This window comes from Biomphalaria glabrata, chromosome 15 (assembly GCF_947242115.1).
Source record: "Biomphalaria glabrata chromosome 15, xgBioGlab47.1, whole genome shotgun sequence".
NCBI lineage: Eukaryota > Metazoa > Mollusca > Gastropoda > Planorbidae > Biomphalaria > Biomphalaria glabrata.
This window is the reverse complement of record NC_074725.1, coordinates 17912583-17929374: the sequence shown is the minus strand read 5'-3', so window position 1 is coordinate 17929374 and position 16792 is coordinate 17912583. Positions and strand designations below refer to the sequence as shown.

The 16792-nt window shown below is 36.9% G+C and overlaps 1 protein-coding gene across 1 annotated transcript in view; it reads left to right on the top strand.

Moving 5' to 3' along the window:
* LOC106062536 (uncharacterized) overlaps positions 1–5706 on the top strand; it is a 237360-nt gene extending 231654 nt beyond the window's left edge. Inside the window, exon 19 of the mRNA XM_056012798.1 lies at positions 299–5706. Coding sequence (XP_055868773.1) covers positions 299–872 — 574 coding nt within the window. The 3' untranslated portion in view covers positions 873–5706. The remainder of the gene's footprint in view (positions 1–298) is intronic.
* Positions 5707–16792: the final 11086 nt, after the last annotated feature.

The following is a 16792-nucleotide window of genomic DNA, read 5'->3' as shown; positions in this document are numbered from 1 at the left end:
AATAGAAACAGTGAGAGAGTATTGTATCGCGGAGAAGCGCAACAAGACCTTCAGCTAGTTTTAAACCACTCAATCAATCAATCACTGAGTGCCGGAACCTATTCAAAGTACCGGCATCTATTTTTTTTACAAAAAAAGCACTGTATATATATATATACTTATATATATATACATATTATATATATATATATGTACATATATACGTATATATGTATGTATATATATATATATTAGGATTATTTATTGCATATTATGTATTCCATATTATTTCATTTATACATTCTATTTCTTTCTACAGATTGGACTCCATTCTTGGAGATATCAAACTAGAAAACATGTTAAATGTAACTCCACACGAAACTCTGGCCAAATCAATCTCCGCTCCAAACTTTAACAATAAATGCGATATTGAACACTTGGATTCGCACTGTCAGCCGTCCAGCGGAGGTTGCAGCAGCAGCAGCCAAGCCACCAATGTACACGACGATCACCACAGCGGCGCCCCTAACCATCATACCAGTGTCGTCAAAGCAGACATCAACATCACCGGGCGAGCGCCTAGAAACGACTCCGCCAGCGACACGTTAGTGGAGATGATGTCGGAGGCCGAGCCTCCTACGGCATCGGTGCTCAAGAATAAGCACAGTGAGAGCAACGACAGCGGCTTTGGCAGCGAGCGGAAGCACTCCCATGGGAACGACAGCTTTTCTCCGGCACCCCAAGGAGGTGTCGCCTCTGCTGGCTTCATCGGCGTCGACAAGCAGAGGCGGACTAAGACGTCTGTGGTTTCATCCTCGGACGTAAGCCTGCATACTAATTATTCCATGCTGGTGGACCTGACGGACGAGCTGACTCCAGTGACGGAAGTTTGACGCTTGCTTAAAATCTTCGCGTGAGTTCCCTTGAGCTTGGCGGCTAGCAGATTTGAAGCAGAGGCAACCTTGAAGAGTGGCGATCGCCCTAGGCACCTCCCGTGAGGGGATGGATTCGCCCGCTATAAGGAGTATGCGAGGCACCCTGGCACGCCTTCAAATGTACCGCACCAACAGGCTAGAGACTGAACTCCAATATGGTTGATTTATTTGACAACGGTTGTCCTAAAGATTGATTTGTTACCTGGCACTGTTGAAGCTGCATCTATACCAATTATCATAAAGTTCTTAGCATAATATTTGGGGGTTATGTTAGGGTTAGGCCCCGCATATAACATTACACAAGGCCATTCCTACTGCTAAGGCTACCCCAGAATCAAGCCTGTTTGAGCATGGCTTTCCGGGTCTTACTATGACTTATGAGGGTCATAACGAATGATATAGCATTGAAACAACAAGTGAAATCAGTTTTCATCGTCATTGGCAAACATTGACCTATACCTCCGTTTAGATGTTGCTATTGTTATTTAAAGGCTAGACTAAATTAAACATTTTATTAAATAGATATAACTCCTTGTTGCACTATAATTAACTTCTGGCATCTAAACATATGGAACATTATGTTTATTCTTATATAGCCTTTAGCAGTTTGAAACCTACTTTTCATATATTACAGTGAGTTTTATATTGAAACACATATAAATACAGTATATCAAACAGTTTTTTGACAATTTATTTGCACCATAACTGAAATTGGAACTATGCAGTAGGTTCCAGTCAAATGTTTTATACTAGCAGGGAATTCTTGTGTACATAAACTGTATCCGTTGGGAGGAGGGAACTCTGGAGTGAATTAGATCAAATCTGTTTCTATAACTAAGTTTAAAACTTGTTGTAATGTTTCACACTAGAAGTTCAAGTATTTTTATTTCCTTTTTTTCGTTTTTTCTACAAGAACAACTTATAAGCATTTCCTTGGATACATGACGTTTGTATCAACATTCACCTCTTCCGCAGTCTTACGATCATGTGAATCAGATGATGGCATTTATTTATAGATTTTGATTGTTGATTGCATTTTCTTTTTCAATGTTGACCTTTCACCTTCACCCTTGCCCTTTGACCTTTTTAGAGGTCTCTCTTGTGATGAAATTATGAGTTTAAGACTGTATCTATGTTGTTGTTGTTGTTTTTTTCACACTATCTGTTAGACTCTTTTCTAAATAAATATTTCTATTTCGGTTTTTTCCCCATCATTCTATTTTTACCAGTGTCACATTCCTGGTCCGAACATTTCGGGTCACAGGCTACGCTATGAATCACAGGCGTGTTTATTTCGGTGAGGTGCCCTTTAAGCTACGTCATAATTCATCAAATACTCTCTAATCACGTTCCTTCAAGCTCATGCCACAGTTATCACAGCGCCCTCTGTCAGTCGTTTATCTGTGTGTTGATTACTTTAAAAAAAAATGTTACACTCATTTCCCTTTGCGACTTAATGACAAGTGAAAGAGTTTAAAATGCTTCTCTATAAAGAGGAATTAAGAACAGGTTTGCACTTTTCAATGATGATAGCATCAATCACAGTTCAGACACAAAAGGAAATACACTTGTTGAAGACAGGCTCAGAAGACGAAATGAAATATTAAAAATAGACCACCAACAGACAACAGCTTGGTCTGGATGAGATACGGGAAAATATGCAGGTCAAAACTGGGTTTGCGCAGTCATGTGAAATGATGCACTCATCCTTAATTTTAGAGATCGAAGTCATTGCCATTGTTATTATTGTTATTATTATTATTATAGTTGTTATAAATTATGACTGTGTCTACCTCAAGATAAATCTCGAAACAAAAAGATTGTTTTACGTGTGAGCTACAGGTCAACAGGTACCTCCATCAACAAAGGTCATACAAAGGTTGAGCAATTAGAGACGTCCGTCTAGTTAGGTGTCGTTATGGAGATGCATATCCAAGTGTTACATGCCGGTCATTGCGGTCAGGGAAAGCAAAAATACAACAACAACTACGACCCACCTACAGCCACCTACGCCTGCACGACTTGGACGTCATTCTTCAAAGTGGAAACGAGGTTAAACGTGGCACAGCACCTTTATGGAGGACCTAAAGTCTGTACACACTGGCCATGGGGAGGCTGTAGAAGTCGCCAGCGACCGATCTCTCTGGAGAGAACTTTCTGCCTTATACGCCGAACAGCGCGGGAGAATCTAATTCCAAGTAAATCTAAAGATAAGATCAATGGCTCAAACCGATTAGTTACCTCTCAAGAAGGTTTGAGTTTGAAACCCGAGCTGAGTTGTGTTTTCCGAGCGCCTAAAGGCAGCACGGAAATCTCCCAGATACCCCCTTTCCCCCACTTGTCCACAAAAGAAATTGGACCAATGCGCTCTGAGCAATAAGCAGGAAAGATGCTCTGTACAAAAGAGATTGGATCAATGCGCTCTCAGCAATAAGCAGGAAAGATGCTCTGTACAAAAGAGATTGGATCAATGCGCTCTCAGCAATAAGCAGGAAAGACGCTCTGTACAAAAGAGATTGGACCAATGCGCTCTGAGCAATAAGCAAGAAAGATGCTCTGTACAAAAGAAATATTAAAAAAAAGTATTACTACCAATGAAGGTGAAGCTTTGTAGTACTTTTATTGGAATACAAAAATAGTTTCATTATCCTAACAATAATTCCTAAAGAGGAAACATATTGTTTTGATTAGTTTATGCCTAAATTAGTACTAAAACTATGTTAAAGAACTTTGTAATTGAGTCTAAGACTTTTGGAACTCTAAGCCCATGGAAGCTTGCCTCTATCTCCTGAGTGAACAAACTTTTGTCTGAGGATGATCCAAGCAGATATAAATTATTACATCACTACTTCCGATGGCTCGTATCCCAAGACACTTGGGGTAGAAGCGAGTCAAAAGACCGAGCACAACGGGAAAAATCTCCCTATATTCCTTCTCTGTACCACATTAGCCGTGCAGGTTGTGTGTATAATGACTTGTTTGTTGGAACTTTCTTCCATCCCCACCAGACTCGGTTCTTACGCATCACAACAGGGGTTCCTTTTGGCTTTGCCTAATTGTCTCCATTTAATATTGTTTTCACCCTAGTAACACGGAGAGGCTGAGAAGCAATGCCCTGGTGTTAAAAAACAACAAAACAAACGTAATGGTCTGCTAGTCCCTGTATTTAGCTAAATAAACTTTTCGGTTCTCATAATGTCGAATATTTTTTTATGATGACTGATGTTGTAAGACAGATTTTTTGATTGATGCCTTAACCTCATACATTTTGTATTGGACTGTTAGCATTTAAACATATCAGTAATTTAGAATCTGTGTAAATCTACTCGTGACATTTAGCTGCCTAGCTGGTGAAAGTGTTTGTACTTCATTATTGACAACTTGAAATCTAGTCAAAATCAAAATATTAGTTGGCAACTATTTATTTAATTATAATTTTATTTCATATGTATGTTAATTTTTTTACTATTATTTTGTCTTATTGACTGTTATGTCATTTTAAATTGCAGTCTGACTACATTTCTTTAATTTAACAGTAATTCTAAGCTTTAACTTTTTAATTTGAGATTTTCAAATAGTGGCCTACAAATCATGGAACCAAATGGCTCGTTGCGCCAAGGTCCATAAGTAAAAGGGACCCACAGGGGGATTGGAAACAAAAGTTTGTATTGCTTTTAATAAGAACTACAAGCATTGAGTGTAGTGGTACGTTTATTTGAGAAAGTCGTTACTGAATTGGGCGCAATGTCACGGTTACTTGTTAAAGGTGATACATACATTGCAATGTCTCTTTTTTTTTTTTTTTTGTATACTGATACATACAGGACTTCTCCATTTTTTTGTCCAACTCAGTCTTCTAATTTAGTGAAGAAAACCTCTACCGTATTATTGAATCAGGACCCACGGGTATCCTGATAAGCCACTCCCCCCCTCCATTATTGAATCAGGTCCCACTGGTATCCTGATAAGCCACTTCCCCCCCTCCATTATTGAATCAGGACCCACTGGTATCCTGATAAGGCCACTGTTTCCTAGTATTGAGCCTGGACCCACTGGTATCCTGATAAGGCCAGTGCCTCCTAGTAATGAGCCTGGACCCACGGGTATACTGATAAGGCCACTTCCTCCTAAAATCGAATTTGGACGCACGGGTATCCTTATAAGGCCACTGCTTCCTAGTATTGAGCCTAGACCTACGGGTATCCTGATAAGCCACACTTCCAACATAAACGTGGAAACTAAATGAGCACATGATATTGAAGTCATAGTTCTATCGTTTTCCGTGCTTATTGCTGCAGTACAACTCTAAAGGAAAGTGCTATAGAGGTAAATGTCTTGAAGACTCCGTCCACAATGTCTTCGAATGTGAGACTGTTTTTCAACTCGTTATTTATTATGTTTCCGTGATTTGATGTATGGACACAACTTGAATTGATTCGTTTTAGATTGTGTAAGATTGAAACAGGAGCTCATGTGTTTTTGAACAATTTCCTAATATAAATATGGTATGATTGCATGTTCTTCCCGCTGTATAGAAAATGTTTTGCTAAAACCATGTAAGTTTAGTCAGAAAATGTGTACTTTATGTGGATGTAAATGACCTTCACTTTTTCACACTTATGACGTTGAACTTTGACCTGAACACATTTTTTTCACCTAATAATGTTTCACTCTAAATGTTCCATTTAATTTGTGCTAGATTATTCTATCCAAAATACAATCACACACATTGTACACCTTCAACTGCACATGTATATAAGCCTTTCAGAAAATTAAACTAATGTTTACAATCTGATTGGTCTTCGAGTCTTCAATGTCCTATTTTGTCCTATGGTCTTGTGGGGACATTTTTACGTGGACTTGTTGACTTTGGTCCTATAGATGTTTGAAGTGTGTGTGGGATCCAGTTTTAACTAACCTATATAATTTCTTAGCAATACTCAAGGGCATAAGCGTTTATCTTATTCTAAATGCTAGGACAAATTCATATAAGAACTGTTTTATTTTACAAAACTTATATCAACTAATGTTGTCTGTCTGTCGGATATGTCTATCTGTTTGTCTGATAAAAAGTTTTCCTTTGTACACGTTATTTCTTCCACACCCAATCTCGGATCAAGCTGAAATTTCACACAATTATTTCTTTTACATTCCAACACAAGACTTAATAAGAACAAACCAAATGAAACAATTAGTTGATTAACTATTGTTAATTAATTATTTTGTTTTGGTATTCGAACAAGGGAAATACATTTTCCTTGAATGATAAAGTGGTATAAGTTGAATTAGTCCCCTTTATTGTTTCTAGGAAAAAAAAAAAAACTATAAATAACTATAAAACCTGTTTTATAAGTAGCCCCTCGCCCAGTGATTACTGTATTGGCTTTGGGAGGTCATCACCCAGATGCCTCTTTCCAACTGTTCCAAATGAGTGATAGGATCAAATCGTATTGAGAAAGCTATAAGCATGAAATTACGCTAAACAAAAACTATTGATAAAAATATTTCTAATCGCAGATTTATTTTCGTCAGTCTAGATCTATTAAAAATGTAATTACAATGACTGATCCAAACTAGTTGATACAACTACCCTCAACATACGCTTTAGTTGTTTGTTTCTAAAGTATTTCTTTGTATTCTGCTTGTTCCCAAAATGCCATTAAAGCGTCTCATTGTTTCTCTGAATAGACTTCAACCCTAAACTGAGCATCAATGTAAAAGAAGGATAGTTATTAGAAATAAAAAAAAAGTTCATTTAATCGACATAGCATTTTTGTTTTAACTGACATAGAAGAAAGCGCCTGGCAGAAGCCGGCTTCCGAACGAGACAGCTGTTGCTTTCTTACAAAGATCGCGGGATACATATTTGAGACCAAAAGAAATCCACTTCTGATAACAGACTCAGATGGCGAAAAGAGAATCTAAATCGACCACCGCCGGACAACTGTTACGTCTGCACTAAAAGTGGTAGAACATGTAGGTCACAGCTGGGACTGCGTAGAGAGGTGAAATACTGCATCCCTCATTAATATTTTAACTAGAAGACAATTCTTATTATTATTAATATTAAAGCATTCTTCTGCAATTGAAGTAAATATAACAAACAAAAAATTGTTTCATAGGCTGCTATTCTATAGATATGCCGATATGTTTTTCATTTTATTTTGTTAGTTTCTTGTTGCAAATTTATTTGTTTTGTTTTTTCCTACACGGAAGTGACGAGTGTGTCAGGTAAAAAGCAGACGACAGTGAGATAACCATCGCAAAGACCCAGAGGGAGAGCAATGACACAGCGGGGCTTAGAGTACTATCACTGACATCTTTAACAGAATGTGTCCAGGAAAAGGAGGACACAGAGAGAGAGATATTTTGCTGGCTAGAGACATTTATAATAGTGTGACATGTTCTAGCCTATTGTAAGAACAGCATTGCGGCGTGAGGTAGGAACTGAAACAATGTCATGGATTTAATTATTAGAGCGTTTTAATAAATGGGTGGCTGCCTGGTCGTGCGGTACTGTCGTTCGGGCTGTCGGTGGTCCCGGGTTCATACCCTGACCGATGCCATCCCCTGTCGTCCTGCGGGAAAGTAAATGATCTTCAACTCTGAAGAAACAACGAAACAATGGAAAACAAACTCTAGAGTTTTTTGTCTCTTGTCTTTCAGCTTTCTCTTACTCTATATCTTTGCACCCCCCTCTCTCTCTCTCTCATCCTCTCTCTCACTATCCCACCTTCTCTCCCTCTCTCTCTCCTCCTTTCTCCCTCTCCTCTCCTTCCCTTTTCTGATCTCCTCTAACTATCTCCACCTCTTCGTCTCTCTCTCTCTCTCCCCCTCTCTCACTACCTTCCTTTCTCTGTATTGCAGTGATTTTGTGGTTCTTCCCCTATTGATAAGCATTGTTTTAAAAAATATTGTGTTCATATATATATTACTTTTTATTATCTAAACAAATGACTCAAGACTTATGTTAAATGCGCTGAAAAAAAAAACTGTCTTGAAGACATGTTCATTCCTTATTAAAAGTAACATAAACTCGCCCTGTCACCTCCACCTTCTTTGCTTCACTTACACAGCCACCCTACATACAGTTATAACTATATAGAGCAGCGGTTCTCAACCTTTCTAGCTCGGCGACCCCCTAATACGATTCCCAACTAGGCGGCGACCCCCAACCGTAAAATATATTTCGTTCACAGGCCTATGTAACTTTCATTTTGCTAATATTATATAATCGTTATCAAACTGTAGGCGGACATCCATGGTGTATTTTCATATCAACTGAACATAGCAAAAGCTTTATTGAAGTCAATGTAGTTAGTGTACAAAAAAGTTTATGACTTTTATACATCTCATTTTCTACTGCATATTTATTTTGTTAATGCAAACATAAGTGCAAATTTGAAAATTAGGACTAGGCATGGAAAACGTACATTTTGTGAATACAGTGAACTACATTGCAATACAATTATTGTTGCGACAGTATTATCAAACTGATCAACGTCAGGTTGAGCTTGGTTCTGTTTCCCTGGAAGAGGCATTCTCCGGGTCGTAAGATAACGAATGTAACCTTCAGTATCAAGTCTCTTTCTGAATTGAGTCTTAAAGAGATGGTGTCAGAAATAGAAGAAAGCGCAAAACAATGTCAGAACGGGATATGGCTGTAAACACCTGATGTAGATTTGCGAAAATGACATGTAAAAATATACTTTTTAGCTGCATCGCTATCGAGGCAGTGTTTTTCGTTGCTAATATTGGCCACGAATCATACAAAAGAGTTTCGATGACTTTTGGTGACTCATTCTGTACCAAAACTTTAAAACTAAAACACTAGATGTAGTTTGCTTTCATACATCCGGCAGATAGGGCTTCGTCTCGTCAGAGTTGTTCAGTTCCAGGTTGAGCTTTTGAAGTCAAACTTCATCGCTAAAGAGTCATTACATTGTCTCCTCTTACATCGAGATCTATGTTCCTGGCAGGTGTTGTACTGAATAGAAAGCGATGGCGTATTTCCATTGCTCCACGACGTGCTAGAACTTTTACAATCCCACAATGAAGTTGAGCAGCGCATTTGACGGAGAGTCATTTCAAAATATTTTTGCTGTGACATAATTTTCGAATGAAAATATTATATTATATATTATATATTTTAAAAAATATAATGGTAGTTACCAACTGAAAAATAGATCTACCTTCACACATTCATGTAACACTCGCTAAAGGTACCTTCTGTATCCTCTGGTAATATTTCAGTGTTCTTAATGTCTCCCACACTTTATGTTCGATTAAATTGACGCTTCAGATCATTTCATGTTTTTATGATGTGGACAGTACATCTGCACAAGGTCTCTGTATTTATGAAAATGTCAATGTCTCCCATCTATGGCACAATTGTGTTTGGTACGTTATACATTAGATACGACAAACAAAAAACACTTAGCGATGAAAATAGACGAAAACCCAAAATTTCGGAATGTTATAGGTGACCTCTGACAAATGGTCATTTTTCAACCCGCAAAGGGGTCGCGATCAACAGGTTGAGAACCACTGATATAGAGAGATAGGAACTAACTAGTATGGGATTGCGTTAGGTCAGGGGTCGGCAACCATTTTGAGCCGGAAGAGCCAAAAATTGCAATTTACACAATTTCAAAGTTTTTAAAGAGCCACAGATTTTTTGTAATTTTTAAAAAAAAATTTTTTGCCAATAAAATAGTACACGATTAATTTTTAATATAAAAAAAACTAATCTGTTTATTCATATATAGTGTATTTCACAACAAATTAGATAATAATATGGCATTATTAGATACATATTTATTTTCTTTAACAACTAAAGCAATTAAACATTTACTTACAACACTAACATGTACTTCACTAACAAACAATTGAGCAAACATATTCAATGGGAGCGATGGCTTTGCAAGGTTTAGAAAGTTGGGATACATTTGGCTCATAACTTAATTTTAGTTTCAAAGTCGACACTAAATTTTCATTTGCTTACTTTACTTTTAATTATATTCATGCAAGAGAACGCTTGCTCGCACGAATATGTCGATCCAAAAATAGTCAGCACTCCAAATTCCAACTTCTTCATCTCAATGTAGCAACCTGGAAGATTATTCCATGCGCAAAATCAACTCGCGGCATCTCTTTTAAAGCTGTCCACTTTTGTTGCGTTACGTACATACATTTAAGAAGCTCCAAGTCTTCCAACTTGCTTTTCAAATCTGTAAATTTTTTTAATGGATCAATGGCATGTCTAGAGATCCAGTATCAATTTCATATGCATCAATGTGGATTTCGTGACTATTTATGTTTGAGTGGATTTACTAGGAATGCTAGAATAGTTTTGTTGGTTTTGGATTGCTCTAATCTGTCAAGAAATTCACCTTTTTTTTGTATAACTGTGCTGAAGTAAATCGTGTCAAAAGTTGCACTGATTTTATCGCAATACTGCTTTAGAAATTGAAAATGAAGTTAATTAATTTTTCTTCAAAACCAACCAACTCTTCTACCAAAACTTAGGCTGGGTTTTCCTTTTCCTTGCAGTTTTAGATTCAGCTCATTTAATTTCCCTGTTATATCAACCATAAAGTAAAATGTGTGCAACTATTTGTCGTTCTCTAATTCGGGGTGATTAATGTCTTTTTAAAAATTAAGGAATGTATGTATTTCATTCAAACACAAAGCAAAACGTTTCAACCTTCGGAAAGCCATCACACTGTTATAAGACAGAAGTCTCCATTTCGTTTAAGATTTAAAATGACGGTGGTAGAGTGCTTTTGGCAAGATGCTGTTAAAAGTCTTGATTACCAAATTCATCAAATCAACTATTTCGGCCGAATTTGTTTTGGGTATTATTCAGTGAAACGTAAAATTTTGCGGCTTATTTGGCTTCGAAGTATCACGTTGTTGCCTTTTATTTTTTTCCTGTTTTACTTCTGGCTCAATCAGTTGCTATTTAAACGATTTTACTTCAATCGATCTTACTGTCTTCAATGCATTTTTGCACGGCATTCGCTGTATCTTCCCCTCTAGTTTGTCCTTAGTGCGGTAGCAATCCTAGAAGTTCTTCTTTTAGACCTTTGGAAGACATAGACCTGACAAAATGGGCAACTTGTGTCATGTCTTTATCTCGCAAGACTCATATATAGCTAGGGATAAGACAGAAGAAAGTAAAATATCTTCCACTTGCAAACATGTTAAATTTGAAGACATTTTAGCTATTCTATCTTGTAATGTTTCAGCAGATAGTGGCAAATCTTTGATTTTTTTTTTCAAGATTTCTGTTTTGTTTTTTAAATCACGAAACAGTTCTTGGAAGCAGTCTTTGGCATACTCACCATTTCTAAATGGTTTCCCTTTTTGTGCAATTTCTAGCGGTACCGCAAAGCTTGCCATATTAGCATTGCTTGTAGATTGCTTCTAATTTCGAGAAGATAATTGCTTCTAACTCATTTACTTGAAACAAAAAACTATACGTCACAGCCAAATCGAGTGGTGATGATGCCAATTCGTCTTGCGTCGAAAGAAAAATTAAAACCTACACAGAAACATTCGACGACGGCCGAGAGCTTCCGACGGATTGACAACAGTGACGACGCGTGTAGCGGGAGAGGGGTCTGGTGAAAGGCGAGTACAAGTGGCTGAGAGATAGAATCGGTGCATAATCTCCGTTAAGCGATTCAGAACAATTTTTTAAAAAATGTTTCGATAAAATAAATAATATTTGCATGGAACTAAAGAGACGCATGTGGCTCGCGATCGCAGGTTGCCGACCCCGGCGTTAGGTCTTATATACATGGGTAAAGTCCGATAACCCTTTTCTTGAAAATGTGCTTTTACTCTTTCTACATGCTGAAGAGAAATGAGTTAGTCTCTGTTAAATGAAAGTAATTTAAGTTTTTTTTTAACTTTTATCTACAAATACAACCTTTATTTATTTATTTGTTTAATTTTAAGTAAGTAAAACATTTTTTAGTATGTAATGTATTAACAGTAATTAACACCTAATGAAAAAACTACAAAGTGTTGTATTTACATTCCTAAAATCAACATATATTAATTTGGACGATACTTCATAAGACAAATCTAAATTTAGTCATGACAGACATTACAATCTTATCATTACATATACGTAGTCTTAGTAATAAGCAAAAATACATTGTTCACCTATCCAGAAAATACAGGCCAGTCTTCATTCTCACTCAAGAAACAAATATAGACACACATTATAAATCACGCAAATACACATCCGACATAGGGCTGAAAGAGGGCTGGTTTAGCCTAGGTAACGAGTGTAGAGGGGTAGCTATTTTTCTAGTCTCAGATAGGTTTAAAGTAGTGCATGCATTTAATGACACCAGGGGAAGAATAGTAGGCCTAATCATTAGAGTAGAATCAGGAAATCAAACATTTACACTTGCAAACATCTACGCACCAGCAAAGAGCGCGGAAAAACAGGATTTTTATGAAAATTTAATCGATATACTAAACAATAATTATAGAGAGGATACGCTTATCATAGGGGAGGGGGGGAGGAATTTCAACTACATAACTTCTGCATTAGATAAACAGACTACTTTGGCAGTGGGCCCTCCCTCTCATAAAACCTTTCCGAATCTTAATTTCTTAGAGGAGATAGAGAGGAATTTTAATTTAGTTGATGCTTACAGGACACTAGAACCTATGGGTCGTGGCACCACGATGGTGCATAGGTCATACCCAGTCTCGACGCGCTTAGATAGAGTGTATGCTCCTAATCATTTCTATATAAGTCGGGTGTCACATCTGGAAGAAACACTAGAATACACAGACCACAAAGCGGTGTTAGTTACTTTGGACATAAAAAACAAAGAAATTAAAAGAAACTCATCCCACTGGAAATTTAACAATTCTCTGTTGGAAATTCCCCTTTTCGTGGAGTTAGTTTCTACTAATCTAAATTCTTACTTACAAGATATACATCAGTGGTTCCCAAACTTTTTTGTCTCGTAGACCCCTTGTCATGTTTTCTGGTTTTCGGTAGACCCCCTAATAAACTCGTATTGAATTTTTGCAAATTCATCAAAATTTTTTTTTTATACAAATGTCTAACTGAAGTGAGTTTAAAGAGTGAAAAAGTTATACAAAGCTATACATTAAGATCTATTTTTTATCGCTAAAATTCAAATTTAAACTAATTAAAATAGCAATTTATTTATTACTGGAATCACCTAACACACTGGAAATTTTTTTTTCTTATCTATTATCCGTTGCTACGGATAAATGTTTCATATTTAGGAATTGGTTGTTTTATGAAGTAGTCTTCAAACATTAATTATTAATCAATCAAATAATTAATTAACCTGATGTATGATTATAAAAGTTTTCGCAAATAGCAGTTTTGTCTTGATCTTTCACGCGTGACTCAAATATTGGGTGTGGAGAACTGTTTTCACTAACAGGAGAAGGGTGAAAGTGAGTACCTTAACCAGTAAGCTTTCGGCAGGAAGGGCTAATTAGACTTGGCTTTCAGCCTACCTAGCAGAATGAAAACTGAATTTAAACTGTGCTGTCTTGCAGATATACCCGAACATGGGAAAGGTTTCGTGGGTCAAACCTGTTAAAAATAAGGAGCATACGACCCTTAGGCAGTTTGCAGCACACAGCGCTACACCCTGTCAGAGCCTACGACGACGCTGACCCCAAACTGTATATATGTCGTTTGCAAAGAATTACATAAGAAACTTTTAACTTTATAACTTATGCCACAGATGTGACATTGAACTGTATTGTTGCTTAAAGAAATTCTTTTAATAATATCATATGTAGGTTTGTGTAAAACAGTTTTAAAACTACGACGGCGGGTAAAATCAATGTTTTACCTTTAGTGTTTTCAGTATTTTGCTATATGTAAAGAGATAATGTAAGACTCTCGCAACCATCGTCTTCTCTATATGATGTCGACGAGAGATTTTATGGGTCTATTCTGAACTTTATCTTTGAGTGTTCGAAAGTTTTTAAAATCTTTTTCTTATTTGTCAGGGTTACCTTGTCTAAAATGATGCTCCAGCGTAATTGGTTTCATATCATCTTAAAAAAGGTGCTTAGGCAACTGCTTGTTGACAAGGAAAGAATAAATTCCAATTTTAAATAATCAACGCTGTACAGTCTACATTCTTTTGGTAAACATTGGCTATATGTAGACAAAATGAAGCTATTTAAGTATTTAAATTAGATACAACAATTTTTTGTTTGAATAGCAGGTTAGGTTAAAGTCACGACCTGTTTAAATGAAATTTATAATCGTAGACCCCCGTGGACATCTCATAGACCCCCGTGGACATCTCATAGACCCCCGTGGACATCTCATAGACCCCCAATTTATGTTTTCCCTTTCGTAGACCCCTTGGAAGTCTTCATAGACCCCTGGGGGTCTATATAGACCACTTTGGGAATCACTGATATACATGATCCACATTTCGATTTAACACAGACATGGCCACTCCTAAAAAGTTCTATCAAGCAGCAAAGCCAGTTAATATCTACATTAGCTCAGGGAAGTAGGAGGCAAGAATATGAACAACTCATATACACATTATTACACACGGATGATGAAATCGTTAAAACAGAAACTCTTTTAAAACTAGAAGAATTAAACAAGTATACTTATAGGGGTGCTGAGATTAGGTGTAAAAATGACTGAAGTAATGAAGGTCCTAGTAAACTATTCCTATCGTTTGAACAGATAATTAATCATTCTCTCAGTAGGAGTATCCTCATACAAAGGTCTGTCAGACAGGGCTGTCCCTTATCCCCCTTCTTGTATATCCTTTGCTTGGAACCCTTCTTGGAATCTGTAAGATCTGACCCCTCTATTATTGGGATAAATATACCGGGTCGTTCCTTCTCAACCATTAAAGTCAAAGCCTATGCGGATGATACAACCTTTTTTCCATCTTCAGAGCAAGATATTGAGAATATACTAAAGAAATTTACACTTTTCGGAGAAGCTAGTGGTTCGAAAATAAATATAAATAAATCCTCTGTAATGGGACTAGGGAAATGGAAATTCAAAGAGAATTGTGCTTTCAGAATTGTTGATAAAATCAAGATTTGTGGTATTGTCTATACCTGTAATCCTTTGTTCTATTGTAAAGACCAGTGGGAGAATTTTTTGTCCAAGCCTCAAACTTAATTAAACTTTATCAGCACACAGGTTCTACAATATTTGGTAGAACTGTATTGATAAATAGTTTGGTCATTCCAAAGATTGTCTATTTAGCTAACATTACAGAGCCACCTCCTAAATTCATAAACAAGCTGAACAAGTTAATTAGAAGCTTTATATTTAAAAACACTATTAGGAGCATTAAGTACACTACACTCATTCAAAACAAAGATGGGATGGGGGGATAAACTTGCAAGATGTTAAAACAAAAATACAGTCGCTAAGGCTAAAATTTGTAGGTCAAGTAGTTAGGAACCCAACAAACTTTCCCTTGACAATTTACTATTATGGTTTAAGATTAAGTAGTCTTCTTCCAATACACAATGATACTCCTCACTATTTTGGTACAGTCACTCATCCATTTTACAGATCTATTTCAAGAATTTTACCTGGTAATGAACCAGGGGCGGACTGGCTATATGGGCAAACGGGCAAATGCCCTGTGGGCCGGCACCCAATGGGCCGGTCTGCTCACGACAAAATTTTTTTTAATGCAGGTAACTTTTTTAAAAAAGTGACAGCAGCAAGACACATATGTCTGGACACGTTTTTTTGTTGTTGTTTGACAATTAATTTAGTTTGAAATTCAACAAGAATGTCAAAAACTTTACACTTTACAATAACTGTTATTATTATCATTTGCAAAAAGTTAGACCGTACTTTTTACTATGTACGAGCGGCATGGGCTTCAACACTCCTTTGATGTCTTCGAGGTTGTGTTTGGTCGGATCATTTTGCTGGTCGGCATGGGCGTTTGATGGCATATACAATTCGCGTTTTTTGACAATGTACTAGGACGAAGCAAGAGCTTTTCACATTAAGTAAGTGCTTCTCTAACCGTTCTGCATTCTTTAATCTTTTAATGGAATGGGTTGCCTGAGTCAGACAACAAAACCAATGACTTAGCAGAATTTAAGTCACAGGTCAACATGCATGACTAGATTGACACATGAAATAGGTGGGAGCTAATTATCTTTTTTTTTTTTAAAGTAACTTCTGTAATCTGGAAGCAATACTAAAAAGTTTCCAAAACATTTATAATTTATTCATTACAAACTCATATTGTACCGCTGATCGTATTCAGACCACATACATGTACTAGTAAATTACATTAAGTAATCCTACGCAAGCATACATGATATTTTGGGCGTTCTCAAACTTTATATATATATTGGGCTTACATATATAATATGACACATGGGAGTAGCGGGGGGGGGGAGTGAGGTTCAAACCATCACTTGCCCAAGACCTCATGATCTTAAAAGGAAACTTTACTTATCTAGCCAGTGCAGCCGTGGTGGGAGGTTGACCTTAACATCACCGAAGCTACAATTATTAAATTCAAGAGTGTAGCCAAAAGGGGATTTGCGGTTTCCCCCCCCCCCCTCCAATAAAAAAAAATAAAGCAATTTTTTAGTAACCATTTTCTACCAGACCCTGGGCTCCATTTATTAAGTGCAGTGAATAGCACATTTGGTTTGTAATTTTTTAAGCAGAAGAGTTGCAGGATTATGCACTCTAGAATGCTCAGAATATGCATTTTTTTTTAAGCTTTAAATACTGGAAAAAATGTTTGGATCCGGGGCAAAGCCCCAAATCTCCTAGTTGTCAAGTGCGGGGTGTCTACTGCCTTTCCACTAAAGGAAGAGACTATTCTATGGTA